General features: G+C 38.9%; 1 protein-coding gene across 6 annotated transcripts in view; it reads right to left on the bottom strand.

Annotated features, from left to right (window-relative positions):
- The window catches only part of EPHA5 (EPH receptor A5), a 604,949-nt gene that overhangs the window by 53,592 nt on the left and 527,861 nt on the right, over window positions 1-23,496 (bottom strand). For 4 of the 6 annotated variants that reach the window (XM_077275159.1, XM_077275141.1, XM_077275155.1 and 1 more), the window contains 5 exons: window positions 22,037-22,180; window positions 18,518-18,703; window positions 12,322-12,383; window positions 10,116-10,325; window positions 3,367-3,516 (listed from right to left, as the gene is read on the bottom strand). In XM_077275159.1, the coding sequence (XP_077131274.1) occupies window positions 3,367-3,516; window positions 10,116-10,325; window positions 12,322-12,383; window positions 18,518-18,703; window positions 22,037-22,180 (752 nt within the window). The remainder of the gene's footprint in view (window positions 1-3,366; window positions 3,517-10,115; window positions 10,326-12,321; window positions 12,384-18,517; window positions 18,704-22,036; window positions 22,181-23,496) is intronic. The other 2 variants (XM_077275149.1, XM_077275132.1) reach the window with 1 other exon arrangement.

Here is a 23,496-nt window from a genome sequence, read left to right as displayed (position 1 = left end):
TGTCCACTAACTAGCATCACAGGTGTCTTCAATCTTGGATTCAGTGAGTGGGCCTGTATATAGGTCTACAGATACTCACTGTGCTGTTTGGTGACATGGTGTGTATCATACTCAACATGGACCAGAGATAGCGAAGGAAAGAGTTGTCTCAGGAGATTAGAAAGAAAATTATAGACAAACATGTTAAAGGTAAAAGTTATAAGACCATCTGCAAAGCAGCTTGATGTTCCTGTGACTACAGTTGCACATATTATTCAGAAACTTAAGATCCATGGGACTGTAGCCAACGTCCCTGGACTTGGCCAAAGGAGGAAAATTGATGACAAATCAAAGTGACTGATAACACGAACGGTAACAAAAGAGCCCAGAAAAACTTCTAAACAGATTAAAGGTGAACTTCAAGCTCAAGGAACATCAGTGTAACATCACACTATCCATCATTGAATGAACCAAAGTGGACTTCATGGGAGATGAGCAAGGAGGACACCATTGTTGAAAAAAATCATAAAAAAGCCAGACTGGAATTTGTCAAACTACATGATGACAAGCCACAAAGCTTCTGGGAGAATGTCTTATGGACAGATGAGACAAAAATTTAACTTTTTGGCAAGGCACATCAGCTCTATGTTCACAGACAGAAAACTGAAGCATATTAAGAAAAGAACTCAGTCCCGACTGCGAAACATGAAGGAGGCTTTGTTATTTTCTAGGGCTGCTTTGCTTCATCTGGCACAGGGTGTCTAGAATCTGTGCAGAGTACAATGAAATCTCAGGACTATCAAGGGATTCTAGAGAGAAATGTCTTGGTCTCAGTCGCAGGTCTTGCAACATGATAATGACCCAAAACACAGAGCTAAAAACACCCAAGAATGGCTAGGAGGAAAACAGATTATTCTGAAGTGGCCTTCTATGAGCCCTGACCTATAACCTATTGGGCATCTTTGGAAAGAGCCGAAACATGCCGTCTGAAAAAGGTTTGCTTTTGAGGAGTGGGCCAAAATACCTGTTGAGAGGCGCAGAAGTCTTATTGACAGTTACAGAAATCGTTTGATTGCAGTGATTGCCTTAAAAGGTTATGCAACAAAATATTAAGTTAAGGGTACCATCATTTCTGTCCAGGCCTATTTCATGAGTTTTATTTTTTTTAAATTCTGTGGAAGCATGGTTGAAAAGCAATGTCTGACTTTCATTTGTTCATTTTCATAGATTTTTTATTTCTTATTAATTTTGTCAGATTCAAGTTATTTCTGTGACCATTGTGGGTTTTTCTGTCATTAAATGAGGGGTACCAACAATTTTGACCAGGTATGTAAAAGTCAATGTTTCACCAAAATTCAACACTATGTGAAAAAAAATTTAATATGATGTAAAAGATGTCAAAATTTGTTGATATTGCTTTAGGGATAATTTAGGGATAACATAATGTTTAAAATAATGCAGACTATTGTGTATCTAAGGCTCTATTTTGAGCCTCCATCCTAGATTCCATCATGTACTGTACACTGTATGTAGCACTATGTTTGCCAGTGGGGTCCAATGTGGTCCTTCTAATGTGAGTGGTATCCAGCAATACCTCATAGTTTCAAATAGAAACATAAACCTAGTGTGATGTGAACCTAAACCTTATATACTGTGCTTTTTTGCATGATTACAAAGTCTTTCTTGGGTCTAAAGGTACCGTCACATTAAGCGACGCTGCAGTGATATAGACAACGATGCCACTGCAGCGTCGCTGTTTCGTCGTTGTATGGTCGCTGGAGAGCTGTCACACAGACAGCTCTCCAGCGACCAACGATGCCGAAGTCCCCGGGTAACCAGGGTAAACATCGGGTTACTAAGCGCAGGGCCGGGCTTAGTTACTCGATGTTTACCCTGGTTACCATTGTAAATGTAAAAAAAAAAAAAACACATACTCACATTCCGGTGCCTGTCGCGTTCCCCGGCGTCCGCTTCCCTGCACTCCTCCTGCATCCTGTGTAAGCGCCGCCGGAAAGCAGAGCGGTGACGTCACCGCTGTGCTCTGCTTTACGGCCGGCCGGCGCTTACACAGTGCAGGGAAGCGGACGCCGGGGGAAGCGACAGACATCAGAAGGTGAGTATGTACTGGTTTTTTTTACATTTACACTGGTAACCAGGGTAAACATTGGGTTACTAAGCGTGGCCCTGCGCTTAGTAACCAGATGTTTACCCTGGTTACCAGTGAAGACATCGCTGAATTGGCATCACACACGCCGACTCAGCGATGTCAGCGGGTGAGCCAGCGACGAAATAAGGTGCTGGCCTTCTAGCTCCGACCAACGATGTCACAGCAGAATCCTGATCGCTGCTGCGTGTCAAACAAAACGATATCGCTATCCAGGACGCTGCAACGTCACGGATCGCTATCGTTATCGTTGTTAAGTTGTTCAGTGTGAAGGTACCTTAAGGGTAAGGTTTCTCCTTGTGGAGAGTGACATACCAGCTCTGGCTTGTCAAGGTAAGGTGGCTTATTCGCCATGCAATGCTCCTCTGGGAAATTCACTATGCAAATTGCCTCTTCAGAGAAAAAGTGGACTTGAACTCTATTCCGCCACCTGTTGGAAGCAGCTATCCTACAAGTCACAATGAACCCTTTAACGAGTCTTGTAATATGACTTAGGATAAAACACCGTGTCTGCAAATTGAGATACTGACTTGGCTTTTATCCTAAGTCATATTACAAGATTCGTTAAAGGGTTCATTGTGACTTGTAGGATAGCTGCTTCCAACAGGTGGCGGAATAGAGTTCAAGTCCACTTTTTCTCTGAAGAGGCAATTTGCATATTAAATATCTCTCTTGGTGATTCATTGACTCATGCTAAGGCCATCATTCTAAAGTCATTTACACGAATATCACTGACTCAGTCTTCTCTCTCCATTACTGTTTTTCAAGTATGTTGTAGACCATTTGATAGGATCCAAAAGTCTTTCGTTCTGCTAGGGAATCTGAAGTGGCTTGGCATAAACATATTGGTAGCAATACTTTTAGCGTTTGGGGATTTGCAAATGTTGGACTTGCATGGGATAGAGGTACAGGGTAGAATTTGACCTTTTAGAAAAATAGCAGAAAAACATTTCAGCATACTGTGTACTTGTTGATGTTATTTCTTCAGAGGTCTTAATATTGTTGACCACATGGTTAACAAAGCTATTGCTGCTATCAGAAACACTAAACCCAAATTGAATTTTAATGAACCACATAATAAGTCAAAAGATTTTTACAGACCTAAACATTGTTTATATGCTACATAATATGTTATTTCTCATAAACAATTTATAAAACATTTTACTATTTTTTGTATAAACCTAAAAACAAAGAATTTGAGGATTACTTGTTTTACTACTTACATCTTGATTTGTCATTTCCCAGTAAGGTCTCTCTCCGTAAGACATGACTTCCCACATCACAATTCCATAGCTCCACACGTCACTAGCAGAGGTGAACTTACGGAAAGCAATGGCTTCAGGGGCAGTCCATCGAATTGGTATTTTTCCTCCCTATGAACATCATATCATATGGTTAAGTGCTAATGTGAATGCCCTTTCTGTTCAAAAAGTGATAAATGAGATGAAGCAAATAAGGTGAAACAAGTCTCACAACCATGAACGCACATATCATCGAGACTCAGACAGCGTAATGCAGAAAATAAAATGTTCACTTCCAACAACTGGTAATGATTTTGTCTCTGGAGAAAAATAAAAGTCATGAGTCACATGATGTATTTCTAAACAATGAATTGAACTCCATTTACAGATATTTCAAGAGCAGTGTTGTAATCTTCCTTCCTGAACAGTTATTATAGTCCTGCATGAAAGTAATAAAAAGTACAATAGTATCAGAAGAACAGGGTATGGTCCTGAATGTCAAGCATAATACATGTCCTGGATGGGAAGATCAAATCTGACCTCTGGAAGCCCAATACTGGCAGCAAATGTGCAATGTGTCAAGTGTACTAGCTCAATACTAAGCCAAATAATGAAATACACAAGGTCTGGTGTACAGATGTAAAGGGTTAGGGAAATGTCCTTTGCTGCAATATAAAAGTAGTAAAACTTGACAAAGAAACTGAAAGAAGTGTAACCACATAAGAGAATTGCTAAAAAAACACACTTCACATCATAAACTATTGGATTTCCCATATGGAATGGAGCATGACATGGTTCATAATACTGGTAGATACTATTATTCGACAGTAAAATGAGTACTGTATTATTAAGAGTGGTAGAAAATAAATTACTCTAGTACGGAAAATGCAGTTTAGTAATCTACTTTAATCTGGCATTTTAGTGGCTGCCATACCCATCTGTATGATATAAAATGGATCCTGTGACAGCACGTTGACACCACTTGTGATCACTGCAGCCAATCACTGACCACAGCAGAGAGTCCTGGTTACTCATATATCATTCTAATACAGCATCACCGGAACTAAAAGAATAAAGATTAGTGATGGACTAGGATGCTGTAACGGGTGTGACAGAGGATTTGTAAGGTAATATTAATGCTTTCATTATATATACTGTACAGTACAGACAAAAAGTTTGCACACACCATCTCATTTAAAGATTTTTCCGCATTTCCATGACTATGAAAAGGCATCAAAACTATGAATTAACACATGTGGAAATATATACTTAACAAAAAAGTGTGAAACAACTGAAATTATGTCTTATATTCTAGGTTCTTCAAAGTAGCCACCTTTTGCTTTGATGACTGCTTTGCACACTCTTGGCATTCTCTTGATGAGCTTCATGAGGTAGTCACTGGATGTCATCTTCCAGCAATCTTGAAGGAGTTCCCAGAGATGCTTAGCACTTGTTGGCCCTTTTGCCTTCACTCTGCGGTCCAGCTCACCCCAAACCATCTCAATTGGGTTCAGGTCTGGTGACTGTGGAGGCCAGGTCATCTGGTGTAGCACCCCATCACTCTCCTTCTTGGTCAAATAGCCCTTACACAGCCTGGAGGTGTGTTTGGGGTTATTGTCCTGTTGAAAATAAATGATGGTCCAACTAAACGCAAACCGGATAGAATAGCATGCCGCTGCAAGATGCTGTGGTAGCCATGCTGGTTCAGTATGCCTTCAATTTTGAATAAATCCCCAACAGTGTCACCAGCAAAGCACCCCCACACCATCACACCTCCTCCATGGTTCACGGTGGGAACCAGGCATGTAGAGTCCATCCGTTCACCTTTTCTGTGTCGCACAAAGACACGGTGGTTGGAACCAAAGATCTCAAATTTGGACTCATCAGACAAAAGCCCAGATTTCCACTGGTCTAATGTCCATTCCTTGTGTTCTTTAGCCCAAACAAGTCTCTTCTGCTTGTTGCCTGTCCTTAGCAGTGGTTTCCTAGCAGCTATTTTACCATGAAGGCCTGCTGCACAAAGTCTCCTCTTAACAGTTGTTGTAGAGATGTGTCTGCTGCTAGAACTCAGTGTGGCATTGACCTGGTCTCTAATCTGAGCTGCTGTTAACCTGCGATTTCTGAGGCTGGTGACTTGGATAAACTTATCCTCAGAAGCAGAGATGACTCTTGGTCTTCCTTTCCTGGAGCGGTCCTCATGTGAGCCAGTTTCTTTGTAGCGCTGGATGGTTTTTGCCACTGCACTTGGGGACACTTTCAAAGTTTTCCCAATTTTTCGGACTGACTGACCTTCATTTCTTAAAGTAATGATGGCCACTTGTTTTTTTTTTTTTTTTACAAAATCCCACTTATTAAACCACACCTGTGAAGTGAAAACCATTCCCGGTAACTTCCTCTTGAGGCTCATCAAGAGAATGCCAAGAGTGTGCAAAGCAAAAGGTGGCTATTTTGAAGAACCTAGAACATAAGACATAATTTCAGTTGTTTCACACTTTTTTGTTAAGTATATAATTCAACATGTGTTTATTCATAGTTTTGATGCCTTCAGTGTGAATGTACAATTTTCATAGTCATGAAAATACAGAAAAATCTTTAAATGAGAAGGTGTGTCCAAACTTTTGGTCTGTACTGTATATATATATATATATATATATATATATATATATATATATACAGTATATATATATATATATATATATATAGTAAAGTAATAAATATTTTATTTCACATACTAAATATCAATACATGGTGTATACCAATTCATACAAAAACGATTAAAGTGCATAAGGATAGTTGAAAGAGAGCGGACATTCACCGGTGTATATAGTCAGTTCAACCAGTACACATAATGGCAGTGAGCTGCTATAGTCTATAAATGTAGTCACCAAAAAGAGTCAGGTATACAGGCAGCGCTTACCAATAAAAAGGACAATAACACACCGGGTAGTATCCAGAAGGAAAGACCCCCGAAGCGCATTTTGCTTCTTGTGAATAGCTTTCTCAAGGGGAAGTGAATATCAGCGTTACAAGGACCTTCAAATACGATTGGACAGCATACATGTGATTTAATCACATGCTCAGCCACAGCCAGTGAGATCGGCACTCGCGGTGCATGCGCGCACAGAACACCAGGTTCCAAGTCGGGAGACAGCGTCAAGCTTCACTGCACGTGAGAGGGGAGGGAGAAGCCCCAGTCACATGCGGGAGGCAGAGAAGACGCTGCCCCCAGCGCAGAGCGAGGGGACCACATGCCTCATGCCTCATGCGCAGGGCCGATCAGATATAATAGGGTGAGGCCAAGGTAAAGAAACACCAGTAGCATGGTGTAGACCAGTGCATGATGGGTGTCATGTTAATACACAATACCAAAACAGAAAAAAACACACAACACTATATAAACATTTGCATATCCGTAACAAATATAATCCTAATACATGGAGTCTGTGGCTGGACTGCACATTCTAACATAAGAATCTATATGGCCACCGATCATGCATTTGGGATTTACCCTTTTGGGCTGAAAAAGACTCCATAGATTAGGATTACATTTGTTATGGATATGCAAATGTTTATATAGTTTTGTGCATTTATTTCTGTTTTGGTATTGACACCCATCATGCACTGGTCTACACCATGCTACTGGGGTTTCTTTACCTTGGCCTCACCCTGTTATATATGATCGGCCATGAGCATGCGGCATGTGGTCCCCTTGCTCTGAGTCGGGGGTGGCATCTTTTCTGCCTCCCGCACGTGACTGGGGAGTTTCCCTCTCCGCTCACGTGCGGTGATGCTTGTCGCCGTCTCCCGCTGTGGCACCTGGTGTTCCGCATGTGCATGCGCCGGGAGTGCCGATTTTACTGGCTGTGGCTGAGCATGTGATTAAATCACATGTATGCTGTCCAGTCATATTTGAAAGTCCTTGTAACACTGATATTCACTTCCACTTGAGAAAGCTATTCACAAGAAGCGAAACGCGAGTCAGGGATCTTTTCTTCTGGATCCTACCCAGTGTGTTATTGTCCTATTTACTGGTAAGCGCTGCCTGTACACCTGACTCTTTTTGGTGACTACATTTATAGACTATAGCAGCTCACTGCCATTATGTGTACTGGTTGAACTGACTATTTACACCGGTGAATGTCCGCTCTCTTTCAACTATCCTTATGCAATCGTTTTTGTATGAATTTGTATACACCATGTATTGATATTTAGCATGTGAAATAAAATATTTATTGCCTTTTAACCTACACACTCCTGTGTCCTCCTCTTCTGATCTAGATATGGAGTTGGTTGCCCTTTTGCTTGTGGCTTTGGTTTTTTTTGGCACAACTTAGCGTTTAAATTCCCATGTTTTCAAGATGTTCTCTGGTTTTGTTAATATATACATATATATATATATATATATATATATATATATGTATATATACTGTATATATATATATATATATATATATATATATATATATATATATATAGTCACTCAAAATATTACTATTAAAAGAGAAATCACTTAAAGGGAACCTGTCACCCCCAAAGGCTTTTTTAACTAAAAGAGCCACCTTGTGCAGCACTAATGCTGCATTCTGTCAAGGTGGCTCTTTTAGTTCGGGTCCCTGCAAACACTACAATAATTGCTTTTATAATTTGTCCCTGATACCTTGAAATAGACCTGGGGGCATGTCTTTTCCCCTGGACAGAAATCCCTCCCAGCCATCACTCAGGGCGCAACTGCTCATGCCTGAAAAAAAACTTATAGCGCAGGCGCTGGGGACGCTAATGAAGGAAGATGAGGCGGCACCCAGCGCGCAGAGGCCCTGAGTGATGGCTGGGAGGGATTTCTGTCCAGGGGAATATACATGCCCCCAGGTCTATTTCAAGGTATCAGGGACAAATTATAAAAGCGATTATTGCAGCGTTGGCAGGGACCAGAAATAAAAGAGCCACCTTGACAGAATGCAGCATTATTGCTGCACAAGGTGGCTCTTTTAGTTAAAAACGCCTTTGGGGGTGACGGGTTCCCTTTAATTTACAAGTGGTGATTTGTTGAAATGACAAATTTGTTTAGTGATGTTGAATGAAAAAGGATTGGCAAGTAGCTTTTTAAAAATATATTAGTGAATTTATTAATTCTACTACAGTAAATATTATTGGTATATCGGACATAGCTATATATTGTAATGTGTTCATATCAGAGCTATCTAGTCCTCTTCTCTCGTGCTTTCTGTAATGAATATGCAAATTACATGTTCTAGTCAATAAATCACGTGGCAGGCAATGTAATATCAAAATGACTACTTTCATAGCAGGGAATGTTTAATGCAGTGTTTAATACAATCAATAGTGGTAAAGTAGCGCCAGGGATTAATTTTATCCTCTGTGAGGAACATTTTATTACAGAGTATGTTACACAGAACACAAAGCTTACGAGATATCTACTAGAATCCTTGACTGACAGTCTTTTCAAGCTACAATCGGAATGTTCATTGTTTTGCAATGGTTGCAAATTTTTGTTAGTGAAAGGAAGAGGTTAATATGGTCAGATCTGCCAAATCTCACTGGGTGTTTTAGCGCTCAAGAGAACTGTTTAGAACAAAGAAATGTTGAGGTGTATGAAAAAGCTGGGTGAACACAGTGAGTGTTTTTAACTTATTATGCAGCTATAAATTCTGTTATTTGCTATTATCTATGAGCCACCTAAAATTTATGTAAAAAACACTTATATTCATGAAGGGTAAAAATTAAAAGGACACCAGCCCAAACCCTGGAGATTGCTAGAAATCACAAGCCTGTGTATTTCTCTGTTCTCACTTGACTTTGCCTGAATTCCAGAAACTTCTAAGGGTACTGTCACACTCTGCAACTTTCCAACGATCACGACCAGCGATACAACCTGACCGTGATCGTTGGAAAGTCGTTGTGTGGTCGCTGGAGAGCTGTCACACAGACCGCTCTCCAGCGACCAACGATGCCGAAGGCCCCGGGTAACCAGGGTAAACATCGGGTTACTAAGCGCAGGGCCGCACTTAGTAACCCGATGTTTACCCTGGTTACCATCGTAAAAGTAAAAAAAAACAAACAGTACATACTCACATTCCGGTGTCCGTCAGGTCCCTTGCAGTCTGCTTCCCACACTGACTGACTCCCGGCCGTAAAGTGAAAGCAGATCACAGCGGTGACGTCACCGCTGTGCTCTGCTCTTACTTTCCGGCCGGCAGTCAGTTAGAGCGGGAAGCAGACTCCAAGGGACCTGACGGACACCGGAATGTGAGTATGTACTGTTTTTTTTTTTTTACTTTTACGATGGTAACCAGGGTAAACATCGGGTTACTAAGTGCGGCCATGCGCTTAGTAACCCGATGTTTACCCTGGTTACAAGCGAACGCATCGTTGGATCGGTGTCACACACACCGATCCAACGATGACAGCGGGAGATCCAGCGACGAAAGAAAGTTCCAAACGATCTGCTACGACGTACGATTCTCAGCAGGGTCCCTGATCGCTGCTGCGTGTCAGACACAGCGATATCGTATGGATATCGCTGGAACGTCACGGATCGTACCGTCGTAGCTACAAAAGTGCCACTGTGAGACAGTACCCTAAGTTGGAATTAGGACTGCTTTAACCCATTGTATTAAACATTGCACAATACCGCCTTGCAAGGCAGAAAAATGGTCTAGCAGTAGGGCTTTTTTAAATGTATCATATATTGTATTAAGTATTAGCTAGCTTACTCTTGTAGTATATGCGGCTTCAGGATCATCTTCTAAAACCCGGGACAGACCAAAGTCTGAAACTTTGCAGACCAGATTGCTGTTAATGAGTATGTTCCTTGCCGCAAGGTCTCTGTGTACATAGCCCATGTCTGAAAGATACTTCATTCCAGAAGCAATGCCCCTCAGCATACCCACTAGCTGAATGACAGTGAACTGGCCATCGTTTTTCTGTAGGAAAAATTAAGGAAAATTTTAATATATTCATAAACAACATCCATATCAAGCGTACATTTAGTTAGGCTAATTATGCAAGTTTTTGCTAGAAGTTTTGTAAAATAATATTTCCTAAAAATATATAAAAATGCATTCCAAACACAACTCATAGTTGTCTATAAATGCCATTTTATGATCACATGCAATAAGTCAAAGATATATATATTTTTTATATCTTTTAACATTAAGCTTAATTAATTTTGCACTGGACTGAAAGTTTTTCTTTTTTACTGTTTGCTGCAGACCATACTATTATGAAAGCCTAGCATGCATATATTTTTTGCCAAACCTTTGAAGTTGTATGGCATACATTTGTATATTATTATTCAATAGAGAGGCACAAATTTAAAATTTTACCATATGGAAAAAGTACTTTGAAAAATATGTCAGACCACACTCTACAAGGAAAAAAAGAGTGTGGAGTCACAAAGTGACACATCTACTACTTCTACTAATGTGACTCATTTATAAATATTTTCTAGCCCTATTGAAATGTAATGATGTAAAATATGTAAGATTATGATTGCATGCTGAAAATTTGTGGGGTTTTAATGTTGCACATACATTACTCTTAAGTATTTATAAACCTAGAGAAAAAGAAAATAATAAAAATAATAATCTCGCATTCAAAATTCTGTTATATCTAAATAATGGAGCTCATAATTTTCTTCAATTCAGACAGAAGCAGAATAGCACATAATGGCAATCATTAGCCTCCAAGCGATAATACAATATTTAGAGTGAACTTTAGCTATGTGATAGTATGAGCCATTAATGAAGGTTTCCTGGGAGACACATCACGGGCTCTTCATACTTGCCACATTGTAACAATTACAGCACAAAATGTAAAAAAAATCCATTGATGAAACAAAAGTGCTACACAATTTATATTATGCTATACTAAGGTTGCGTTAAACCTTAATTGAAATATAAGCATAAACTCCATTACCTAGAGAATTCATCATCTCCCACTGTGAAAGACTAAATAGTTAGTAACTGCTAAGAAGAATATTAAATAAAACATGTTTTCCTTCATGAGACTTGTAAGATTTTAAGGAGAGGTTAATCTGGGATAATGTCTAGAGCAATAAATTTAGCACGAGCAATGCTTGCCAGCCACATACTGGAATTGAGCCCTACACATTGTTTTTCCGCATGAGATTTGTGCATTGCAATCAAATGTTACAAAATTGACTTGGAAATAAAACAAGTTGATTTTTTTTCACTGCATACAAATATAGATAAAAAAGAAATTTTGTAACAATCAAAGAATTCAAAGGTGATTTGACTAGTCACATTGGCTCTATTTTTTATTCCAAGACATGAAATATTATAGACATGTTGGGTTCTATGCAAAAAGGTTAGCTAACTAATAGCTCATGGCAGTTAAGCAGCTTAAAATATTCTGTAAAAGTTCCCTTTTTTTGGAAGACCACCCATGAGTGAGAACAGAACTTTTGTGTAAGTTTTTACATTTTCTCTTCTCTATATAAATTGGGCCTTTGAAAGGACTAACAAGACCATTTTTCATGGCAAAGTAAAAGTCGTCTCAAAGAGGTTTTACTGTACCTTGTAAATAAAATCACAATTATTACAAATTAAAAGTTCTTACTGAAAGAAATAATTTATACATGTTGTAGCAATTCAAGAATGTAAATATAACTAAATAATGAATTAACATAACCATGTGTAATGTATTTCTATAAAGCAAAGAAATGGCATCAGAAATGGCTTTTGACGCATCATAACATATACATACAGTAGAGTTATATGCAAAATTGCATTTTTCATAAATCAAATAGCCATTCCATGAAAGTCCCTGGCCCTCATTCCTGATAAGGGATTAACTGTATTCACAATATGTATTACAATATAAAGCAAATTAAAGGTATAGAAATTAATAAAATATAACAGATATATAATGTACCCAAGAAACTATTTAGAGGCTTACCTTTAGGAAAGTGTCCAAAGAGCCATTTTCCATGTATTCTGTTACAATCATTACAGGTTTGCCTTCAATACACAATGAATAAACAAAATAATAATAATAATAATACAGAAGCAGTAAGTGAACTAATACAGTATAATAAGTAATAGAAACCAATTTAAATATGTGTAGTACATAATGTACAAAATGATACTGTTCAATAACCTAGGGCAATCAATACTACTTGATGTAGGCTTTTATAAGTGCTCATATAAAATTGTGCATGTAATATTTTCAGATGAATGCCTTTTATTCTCACACACTGATGACAATGTTAGGGTCTACTACTCCTATAAAGTGCATGATGTAATGAACTCATAAACTAGTTGTGTGTTCTAATATAATAATTACTGAAAGTTGTTTTTCATTTAGGGGACCCTAATAAGATCACTCATTGTATTTATGTTTCTTATGTAGCAGCAGAATTGGCCAGAAACATTTTGGGTATGAAAAATCAATTTAAATGACCCATTTTAAAAGAATTGATCCAGAAATTGCATTGCACTTATGCAATGTAAATATGAATCCTAATGCTCGCTTAGCCTACATTAAACTGGCTGATCTATTCAGTAAAATTAATTTAAATTTTCTAATTAAAAGTTTGCGCGAAAGTTTAAGGCAGATGTGCAAAAAATGTTACAAAATTAAAATGCTTTCAAAAATAGAAATGTTTGGATATTTTTATCAACTTAAGGGTTATTCTCAAGCTGTCTCCTGAGTAGCTCAGATCTATACAGTCTCCTTACTTCGTGGTATCTGGCAGGACAATCTCTTTTCCTTGGGTGACAGTTCTGGTGAGTAGCAGAACTATATTGTTAGTAGAACTATAACGGCTCAATTCAAGTTCTACTTTAACACATTCAGCTGTCAGTGTTTTTTTTTCTGAGTCTACACTGTTATCACAATATTTGTATATTGATATAACAGTACATTTGAACAAAAGCACAGCTAATGACAGTGAGAGAAGTGTTGCTGGGTGCCAGCGAAAGAAGGAGAGGGGTGAGGAGGAACGGTATAGGTTGCTAGGGAGATGGTAATTGTGATTTTACAGGACTGATGAGATGTTGTCAGGAGCTGAGAGGGTGAGGGTGGTGAACAGTTAGTTGCTGTATAGAAATATATGGGCTGGAGAAAGCTGACAGATATGTTAACAATTAACTTCTCTCCAGAAATGTAACTACAGAACACTCAGTTCCAAAGAAACAAGCTGCGCACTATGAAAACTAAAAGCTTTCATTGCAGTAGAGTGACAACACAGATATAAAAAGCAAGTCAAATGCAAACTTGCTTATTTTCATGCTTAAACAATTTAATAATTTAAGAATAGCACTTCATGAAAATGCAAATTGAATGAACAAAATAGAAATCTAAAAGGAACTTGACAGGGATGTTGTTCCAAACATTTTGGACAACTAACCACAGATTTTCTGTGAATTTAAACTTTTATAAATCTTTCTGACTAGACAGACTCAATGATGTAGAGATAAGATGTATGTAAGAGCCATATCATCATTCCTATGGCTCCTTGTTCTTCTTTGCACTGAAGATAGTCCTTAATGATATTGGCTCTATGTTCAAAGTCAATGTCCTGCTGCAGAATAAATTTGCAGTAAATAAGATGCCTCTGTGAATGTATAGCATAGTTGATAAGTATCTCACTTTAATTCTCAGCTTTGGGTACAACAAGAAATGGGAATCATTGAGAACTATAGATGCAGCAGTCAGCAAAGGAACCTTAGTGCAGCAGGTGAAAAACACAAAATACTTGCTTCCCTTCGAAAGAGGAAAATGTCCAGGAGAGCCATGAGATCAGAATTTGCAACATCCAGTGGGACCCAGCAACACCCACCTACATCTACTGTTCGCAGAAGTCTTTCCAGAAGTGAAACCAAAGAAATGAACCAGAATAAATGAATTAAAGCACATTCACAATGTGGCCATTTCACTTAAGTTGGTATACATGTAATGTATAGAAGCTACGGTATATCTTCCACATGAAAATAAAGGTACCTTCACACTAAACAACTTTACAACGAGAACGACAACGATCCGTGACGTTGCAGCATCCTGGATAGCGATTCCTGGATAGCGATCTCGTTGTGTTTGACACGCAGCAGCAATCTGGATCCCGCTGTGATATCGCTGGTCGGAGCTTAAAGTCCAGAACATTATTTGGTCATCAGATCGGCATGTATCGTCGTGTTTGACAGCAAAAGCAACGATGTCAGCAATGTTAAACATGGAGCTAACAACCTGTGAGAATGATAAGTGAGTCACCGCTACGTCACAGGATCACTCCTGCATCGTTGTGGAGCTGATGTGTTTGACATCTCTACAGTGACCTAAACAGCGACGCTGCAGCGATCGGATCATTGTCTATATCGCTGCAGCGTCGCTGAGTGTGACGGTACCTTAAGGCCAAGCTGTAACAGAGAGTCACCCCAGCCTGTACACATGGACAATACTGTAATCAGGCTTACATTAGCATTCCTTGTCCTGTATCTGGTGGGGGAACAATTTTCTTTGTTCCTCTCTGCAGGGGGCATCTCCAATGCACAAACTTGTAGACAGACTGCAGACAGGATTTCTGGAACATTCTTAATCTTTGAAGCTATATTCAAGGGGGCTGATGCCAAGAAAGGTAGGACAATTAACAACATGTTTAGTTAGTTGATGCTGTGTGCTTGGAAGAGCAAGGATCTGCAGCTGCGGCCAGGTCCTGTGCCAAGTATGGAGATTGGAGATAATTTGCCACATAGAAATGTGATATGTCATAACCCTGCTGGATTTGAGGACTGAATCTAAGGACTGTTATTGGTGGTGACCTGAGAAGGGCTGGATCTTATGCTGAGGCAAGATCCCAGTGACCGTGCGCATTGTTAGAAGCTGCCATGTGGGACTGTGTTGTGTCCCTCATCTGCTGGATCCATTGAACTCATCCAAAGACTATTTCTTTATTTTCCTGGCATCGGATTACCAGGTGGCGCCCCTGGATCTGATCTCTTTGTGTGGACTCATAGTAGACTCATTGTGTGGACTCATTGTTGACTCATTGTGCAGACTCATTGTTTACTCATTGTGGACTCATTATGGATGCTGTAGCATTACCTTCATTTGTGCTGTCCCAGTTCCCTGTTCCAATAAATCTTGTTGGATTGTTTATCGGCCTAGTGTCTCTTCCTGCTCTGTCACATTCCCCATCACACAAGCAACTTAAATATGCGTGAAAAAAGTAATTGACTGTTCTCCAAAGGGCTTGAGAGCGATAAAATAATGAGTGTCTGCAGGCAACCGTAATGTATGGTAGAGGCTACTTGCAAGTTTGGGGCTGCATTTCAGCAAATGGAGTAAGGAATTTGTTAAATATTACTAGTATCCTCAATGCTGAGCAAGATATTTATCCAACATGCAATACAATCAGCGAAGTATCTGATTGGCTCCAAATTCATACTGCATCTCCACAACAAGCACCAACATGCAGCCTATGTCAAAAAGTACTATCTTCAGTATACAGTTGAACAATGAGTACTGGAAGTGATGATGTGGCTCCCACAGAGCCCTGATCTCAGTATCAATTTTGTTTGGGATAACATGAAGAGACATAGATTGAAGGATTTGCACTAGCTTTATACACACTAGAGTTGTGGTTATATGAAGGCAAAGGTTGATCATGTCAATTATTGATTTGATTTAGATGTCTTGTTTGTTCATTCACTTTGCATTTTATTAATAAAAATAAAATATAAAAAAATCTGTTTTTGAACTCATTCTTACTTTGTGCCCATACCTGCCTAAAACATTGGCATGGTACTGTATATATATATACAGTGGTGGAAATAAGTATTTAATTCCTTGCTGATTTTGTAAGTTTGCTCACTGACAAAGACATGAACATTCTATAATTTTAAGGGTAGGTTAATTATAACATTGAGAGATAGAATATCAAAAATAAAATCCAGAAAATCACATTGTATAAATTATATAAATTTATTTGCATTTTGTAGTGAGAAATAAGTGTTTGATCCCTCTGGCAGGCAAGAATTAATACTTGGTTGAAAAAACCTTGTTGGCCATCAGAGCAGTCACACATTTTTTGTAGTTGATGATGAGGTTTGTGCACGTCATGAGAAATTTTGGTCCACTCCTCTTTGCAGATCATGTCTAAATCATTAAGATTCTGAGGCTGTTGCTTGGCAACTCGGAGTTTCAACTCCCTCCATAAGTTTTTTATGTGATTAAGGTCTGGAAACTTGCTAGGCCACTCTATGACCTTAATGTACTTATTTTTGAGCCACTCCTTTGTTGCCTTGGCTGTATATTTTGGGTCATTGTCTTGCTGGAAGACCCAGTCATGACCCATGCTTGACAGTGGGGACAGAGTTCTTTGGGTCATAGGCAGCATTCCTCTTCCTCTAAACTCGGCGAGTTGAGTTAATGCCAAATACCTCAATCTTTGTCTCATCTGATCATAGCACATGCAACATGTTTTGGAGCAAAAAGTGATTGGCTGTGATTTACTTCACCCTCTGATGGAGAATAGAGAAATACTGTACTACAGAAGAGAACTAGAGAGTAGTTTCCTAAAGAGATAGGGATAGATGTAGGGCTAAGGTGCTAAGGTTTGGTTAGTGGTTAGGAAGCTGTAGTGAATAATGCTGGAGTCCTCATTAAGAGAGCTGCTTTAGTTGCAAACAGGATACTACTGTATTGAAGTCCGGTGGTTAGAAGATGCAATAATAGCTTTGAGGAAGAGAGCTAAATAGGCTACCTACATCTGGTAGGAGACAGAAACAAATATGAGTGCTACACGAGTCCAGTTGGTGATTAGCTCTGAAAAGTCTAAAATTTTGTCAAATATTATCCCTCTATGTTGGGAAACCTTTAAATAAACTAATCTATTTTTAAGAAAGCTGCAATAAAAAGTGTCTTGTCATGGAATTATTTGCGCTCTTTGTGCAATATAACATTCTACATGAAGGAAGTTCATCTTTTTTAAGGAGAACTTCCCCCTATACTTTTCTTCCCTCCCCTGATGATTTGAGAAATGAAACGCTTTGGGAGACTATGGGGATACGGTAAAATGGTCTGGGATTCTTAGTGGTGGGTTTCTAAGTGTATGGGGATTTTATGAATATCATCCCCCCACCTCTGGACTACTAGGAACATTTTGGAGCCATCTCAAAGACCGGGAAGTTGTGAACCACTGAACATTTATCCTGGTGAGATTGTTCCTTTTTACACATAGGCATTTTTCACAGATTATTTGTCTTGACTGTTTGTATATACACAAGAATTGTGACTGTGGCACACATTGAATTTCACATTTCTTTGCTTGATAAGGTAATAAGAAATTCTGATTGTGTTATATTGAATTGAGATTGCTTCTAATTCTGTGAAGCCTGGTTTTGATAATCAATTCGAGTTACTGATTGACTTTTAAGTGTTGTTTGTTGTCTGTTTGTCGGTTTTGACCATGGTGGTCTTTTAAGGAATTATTAATAAAGAGTTATATTTTAACTTTATAGTAAATTCACCACTACCTTGCTATACTCCTATTTTTTGGATTGGTAGATCCCCTTGTTAAATATTCTATGCCAAAACTACACAGGGTTCAGTTGTTTACTGGATGGAGCTTCCATAAAATCTAATTGCAGACATCTATTTTTCACACTGTAACTTGAAAAAAACTCCACTAGCTTCTTCACATCAAGGTACTTTCAACCCAACTACTTCCTCCACCGAGGCTAGATGGACAAGCCTATTCCTCATTTTGGGAAAGAAAAGATCTTTTAATAAAGCAGAGTGTGGAAATGCCCCCCATCCCTAAATGATAAGTGTCCCCATTCCTGTATCAGTTTTCTCTACTATGCCATATAAAAAGAAAGATGTCTATAATGAGGGAAACTGATTCATGCTGAGTGTGGTTTGAGCAGCATGAATTATCTGATAAGTTCCATTTTAGAAAACTCCTAAGTACATCTAACTATATGTGGTACCTGAATATGATGGGAAGTCTTTTCGGTAAATAATGTATTGATTTTACTTTAGCCTTCATGAAAACTGGCCACAGCGATCCATATACCGTATTTGAGATCCACAGCATCTTAAACTTTATGATAGTACAGCATTTTGTAAGATTCAGAAGACATTTTGTACTTACTTTTTGTAACAACTCCCTCCAAGTGGATGATGTTTGGATGGTCAAACTGTCCCATTATACTGGCTTCACCCAAGAAATCTCTTCTCTGCTTGTCGGTATATCCAACTTTGAGAGTCTTGATAGCAACAGGGAACTCTCTTTTTCCTGGAAGTTTACTGCGGCCACTACAAACTTCTCCAAATTCCCCTATAAAATGAAGACATATTTATTAATGTGTTTGACTATATAAGCTGTATGCAGCTACTTTAAGACTGTGTCGTACAATGAAGTTTCAGGCCATGATGGGTGTCTGAATGTGAGCTGTATATTTTGTTTCAAAAAAATGGATTCAGAACCAATCAGAACAAAACGAAAAAAAGTTTTTCCTCTTTGTTCTGATAGAATCTTGATAGGTCCAAATGCTATGTACCGTATCTTTCACATAGAGACAAATTGTGAAAGCAGTCATACAAATGTTTTACTTAGTGAAAATTTAAAAAGATGGAGAAGAAAAGTAGTAAACATTTTAAGTCTTCTCCAGTTTGGATCCACTTCCATTTTGAAAAGGAACTAATACTATCGCATTTTTTATTCTTAGGCTCTTAGCAAGAAATAACCCTGAAATAGCATGGACACAGCATGGACACAGGTTCTACAACTACGGTGACAAACTTAATAAAATGTATTATGCAAATGAAATGTTTTCTTATGCTACAAGGAAAAATAAACAGAAATAAGAGATTCAAACACATAAAATCAGATCCCGCGAAGACAATATTACGCTGTGCAGCATGCTTACAGTCCAATAACTGTGATGTTACACTTTAAAACCGCTACCTAATGCCTTTCTAGAGGAAAGTAATATTTTGCCTTGGACAAAACGAATAATGGCAGCATAGAAATCCATTTGGCTGAAGCGTTACTAGGAGCTCATGTAGAACAGTTCAGTGCTCCCAGTTACCCACTAAAAATAACATCACATTCTCCTTGCGGTGACTTTTAGCTGCACTGAAAATATAGGCATGCTCAGTTCAAGAGTCATCGTGAAATTCAGCATCAGCGATTCATGGCGAATTTATGCACCACAAATCAAATTTTTTAAAAAAAATTTTGCATAACCTGGCACAGGCGAAGATTAAAAGGTTTAATTATCGTTACTTTAAAGTAGTGGTTACATTATGATTAATTGCCTACAAATTTACATTGTCCTAAAATGAAAGCTCTTCAATATCAAGGAAACAAGAGTCAATAGACAGTTTTCGTTGTGATATTTGCATTCAGTACATCAAACCATTAAGAAATGGCATATTTAGTTTCTGAATGAAACAACTTTTCAAATTTTGTAGGCAAGTGTTATAAGACAATAGCTTATGGAAGTTGTAAAAAACTGTCCTCTCTTTTGATATTATCTCCTGCTCTGACTGCTCCATGCATTCACTTTGTCCACTATGCTTTGTCCACTATGAGAGTCAGATAGGTCCTGTAGTTCATAGTGAGTGGACTAAAAGGTCCAAGGTGAGCAGTGCCACATTCTGGGGTGACTCTAAGTGATAGAAGATCAAAGAAAAGGGATAGCGAGATCAAGAGCATAAGTGACTGAGACAGAGTGACCTTCCAGAAACGGGTTCTAGGAGAAGACGCCTAGCCATGAGCCTGAGCTTATAACCTGGGAAGGTAATGGGCCTAAAACAGGACTGAGTACATGGGATGAGTAAAGTGTCCAGGGCAGAAGTTCAAGAGCCTCAGCATTATTGATAAGAGGACACGGAACTAAAGAGCAAGTAAATTACACTTGTTAATCAGAATTGAAGTGTTAAAGGTCAGTTGTGGAGATGTAGTCCAAAACAGTTGCTATAGAGGGCACTATTGACTATGACAGAAGGAAACTGTGTAGAAAATGCTTTGAGTTGTAAAGGAAATGTTCATAAGACTGTGCTCCCACTAGCCCTTGTTTATAACACTTATCAACCTGCCATTCACTAAAGAGTATATTTTTTAATTGTGATCTCCATCATTGAAATGTGACACATCTGGGCCTGGTAAACCGACATTTATATGCAGCTTGCATGGGCATAATGCCCTCACAGTACAAGTCCACACACCCAGTCAGGATCTCTACTTTCACGTAATGTGTCAGGGTGCCCCTGTCGAGTGCTTGGCAGATGGATGCTGCACCACACCACCTTACAGTACCACCAGGAGTCATGTGCTTATTCTTAATTTATTGTACTTTTTCTAGATTTGTAGTCCAAATTCTGGATTATCCAGGACAAAGAGCTCAGAGCTTCCATTACTTCCAGCATTATAGGAGAATGCATTTAGGGAGTGGGCAAAGCTCAAAGTTCAAGAGTTGGAAGTTCAGCCAGTAGTTGAAAAGCACTCTGTGATGTCAGGAAAAAGAGCAACGTCCACAGTACAGTAACATGCAAACATGTTTTCCTGTGGAATATACAACACCTTGGAAATTTGCATTTGAATGACCAATTTTGGTATGTTAACAGATCATAGCTGTTCTATTTTATTTATTAAAGAATATCTTTCATACCAGTTGTTGCCACCTAATCTGAGAGCAGCATAATGTAGAAATAGAGACCCTGATTCCAGTTATGTGTCACTTACTAGGCTGCTTGCTGTAATTTTTAGAATATCTCTATCAGCAGGAGATTATCACTAGAGGACCAGTAAATCTGCTGCCACTTAGTCCCCTATATTAATGATCTCTGTATGATCCCACCTTCAACATTGATTGGCAGCTTTCTGCCTATGCACAATGTACTCAGAAGGCTGGCAATCAGTGGTGTGAGGGGGGCTATACAGAGCTTAGCATTCAGAGAACTGATAAATCTGCAGAAGGTAAAACAGTGATTTTATCAAAACTGCAGTAAAAAGCCCAGTAAGTGACACATGGCTGGATTCATGGTCTCTGTTCCTACATCATGCTGCTCTCAGATGGGGTAGCAAACACCTAGTGACAGATTCCCTTTAAGTAATGTACCTGGGGTTTGACTTTAAATATCAATTCTGCAATAAAAAGTTAAAGTCGTCAGGCTCATTTGATAACAGGAACAAATAGATACTAGTCTAGAATAATGTAAAGAAATTCAGATATAGCCAGCGACAATTGTCAGTGAATAAGTATATCCGCATGTGAAATTCCACATAGTCTTATAGGAAGTTTGACATTCGCTTACAAAGGAATTAGTCTCTCAAATCATGTATTTTGTTTTACATTTTAAAAAAATTATGGAACTTTTCAATAAAACCTTTATGGTTACTCCAGGACAAAGAGGTAATGAATGATTTACACACAGAAAAATAGAACTGAATCATACAATATTTGCCTTCAGCAAAAAACAGTAATTTAAGTATTTCTCTGCATGTTACAATGAGATTAGTTATTCCATCAACATACAGTGCAGTGCAAGTTATAGTTAAACATTAAAAAGTCAAATACACTAATGTTTGTGCATCCAGGGCCAGTACAATACAATTAAAGATGGTTTTTACAGTTCATAGTCTGAAAGTACAGAAATTACAAACCTGCTCCAATAACCCGTTCAATAGTTATACAGGAAGCATCGATCTCTTTGGCAAACTCATGTACTGCTTGGCTTGGGTCCTCGTAGGTATGAGGATCAATGTATGTCTTTATTCCTGGAAGTTTCACTGTAGTGGAACAGAAAACTAACTTCTTATTAGTTGTCACAGTTATACACAGGCACCATTACTACACTGTATATAAAAATAAGACTATAGTATAATGAATTAGAGCTTACAATATAAGTTCTGTATGAGGAACAAGTGAAATGTAGATGGGGCTGTTCAAATACCAGAATATGCCATTGATTATGACCCTTCTCATGCTTGTAGCTACATCTGCAAGGGGTTAGTATAGATAATGATAACAACTCAACCTCCTTCACATGTCAGTGTCTCTGGTACATGTGATGACAGTTTTCACATGTACCGGAAACACTTATACTCCTAGACCCATTCAAATGGATGGGTCTGCGCACGTCAGTGTATTTCCACGGACTGTGTGTCCGTGGGAAAAACATGTCGACATGTCAGTTTTCTAACAGCAGCATGGGCAGTAAAACGACTCACATGATCAAACTTATGACACATGGATGACATCCATGTGTCATCAGTGTGACATGTAACGGCACCTGGGAAAAAGCGGTACAGTTTGTGCTGTTCCCAGGGGCCGGGTGCTGAAGTCAGCTCCTATCATTGTTGCCTGATCTCCTTAAGATCAGCGCCATCAGGTAACAATAATGGGAGTTGTATTCAACACCCGCTGTGTACATCTTGTCTAAAATAAATATAAAAAATGATGTGGGCTCTCGTGTAATTTTCAATTTTCATAACCAGCAGAGGGAAAGCTGACTACTGGGGGCTGATGTTAATAATCTGGGAAACGGGCCAATATCCCAAAAGGTTCCCAGCATATTAATAACAGTTCACAGCTGTTGAACAGCATGAACTGTACAGCTTTTTCCAGGCGCCGGTAAGTGTCCCACTGATGCGGCACATGGACGGCACACGGATGCCACACGTATGTAACACATGGACACAAATAGCTCAGTACTGGACTTTTTAGTACCGGAAATATCAAAACCTGTGAAGAGGGCCTTATTGCTGTATGTTTTAATCCATGGGTGACATTGATGTCAGCTGCTTTATAATTAAAGCACCACTCCAGTGTTTTTTTAGTTCAGTGTTGGAGTGGTGCTACTTATCTAAGTTCCCTGACTCTACTATTACACTCACAAGCCACTGTCTTGAGCTCTTCCTGGCACCATTATGTTCCAGCGCTGCCTTCTTGTAACCGCAATTTTTAACTGAGTGGAAGCCAGAGATCAAAACAATCTCTCAATGAAAGTCTATAAGAACCTTGTCTTGGCCTCGTACTGGCTTTCATAGAATTACATTGAGTAGTGACTTCCGGATCGCATAGCAAACACAGGCCAGTCAAGAAGTGATGGAGACCAATCAGA

This window comes from Ranitomeya variabilis, chromosome 1 (assembly GCF_051348905.1).
Source record: "Ranitomeya variabilis isolate aRanVar5 chromosome 1, aRanVar5.hap1, whole genome shotgun sequence".
NCBI classification, from domain to species: Eukaryota; Metazoa; Chordata; class Amphibia; order Anura; family Dendrobatidae; genus Ranitomeya; species Ranitomeya variabilis.
The sequence above is the reverse complement of the archived record's forward strand: the minus strand, read 5'-3'. Positions and strand labels throughout refer to the sequence as shown.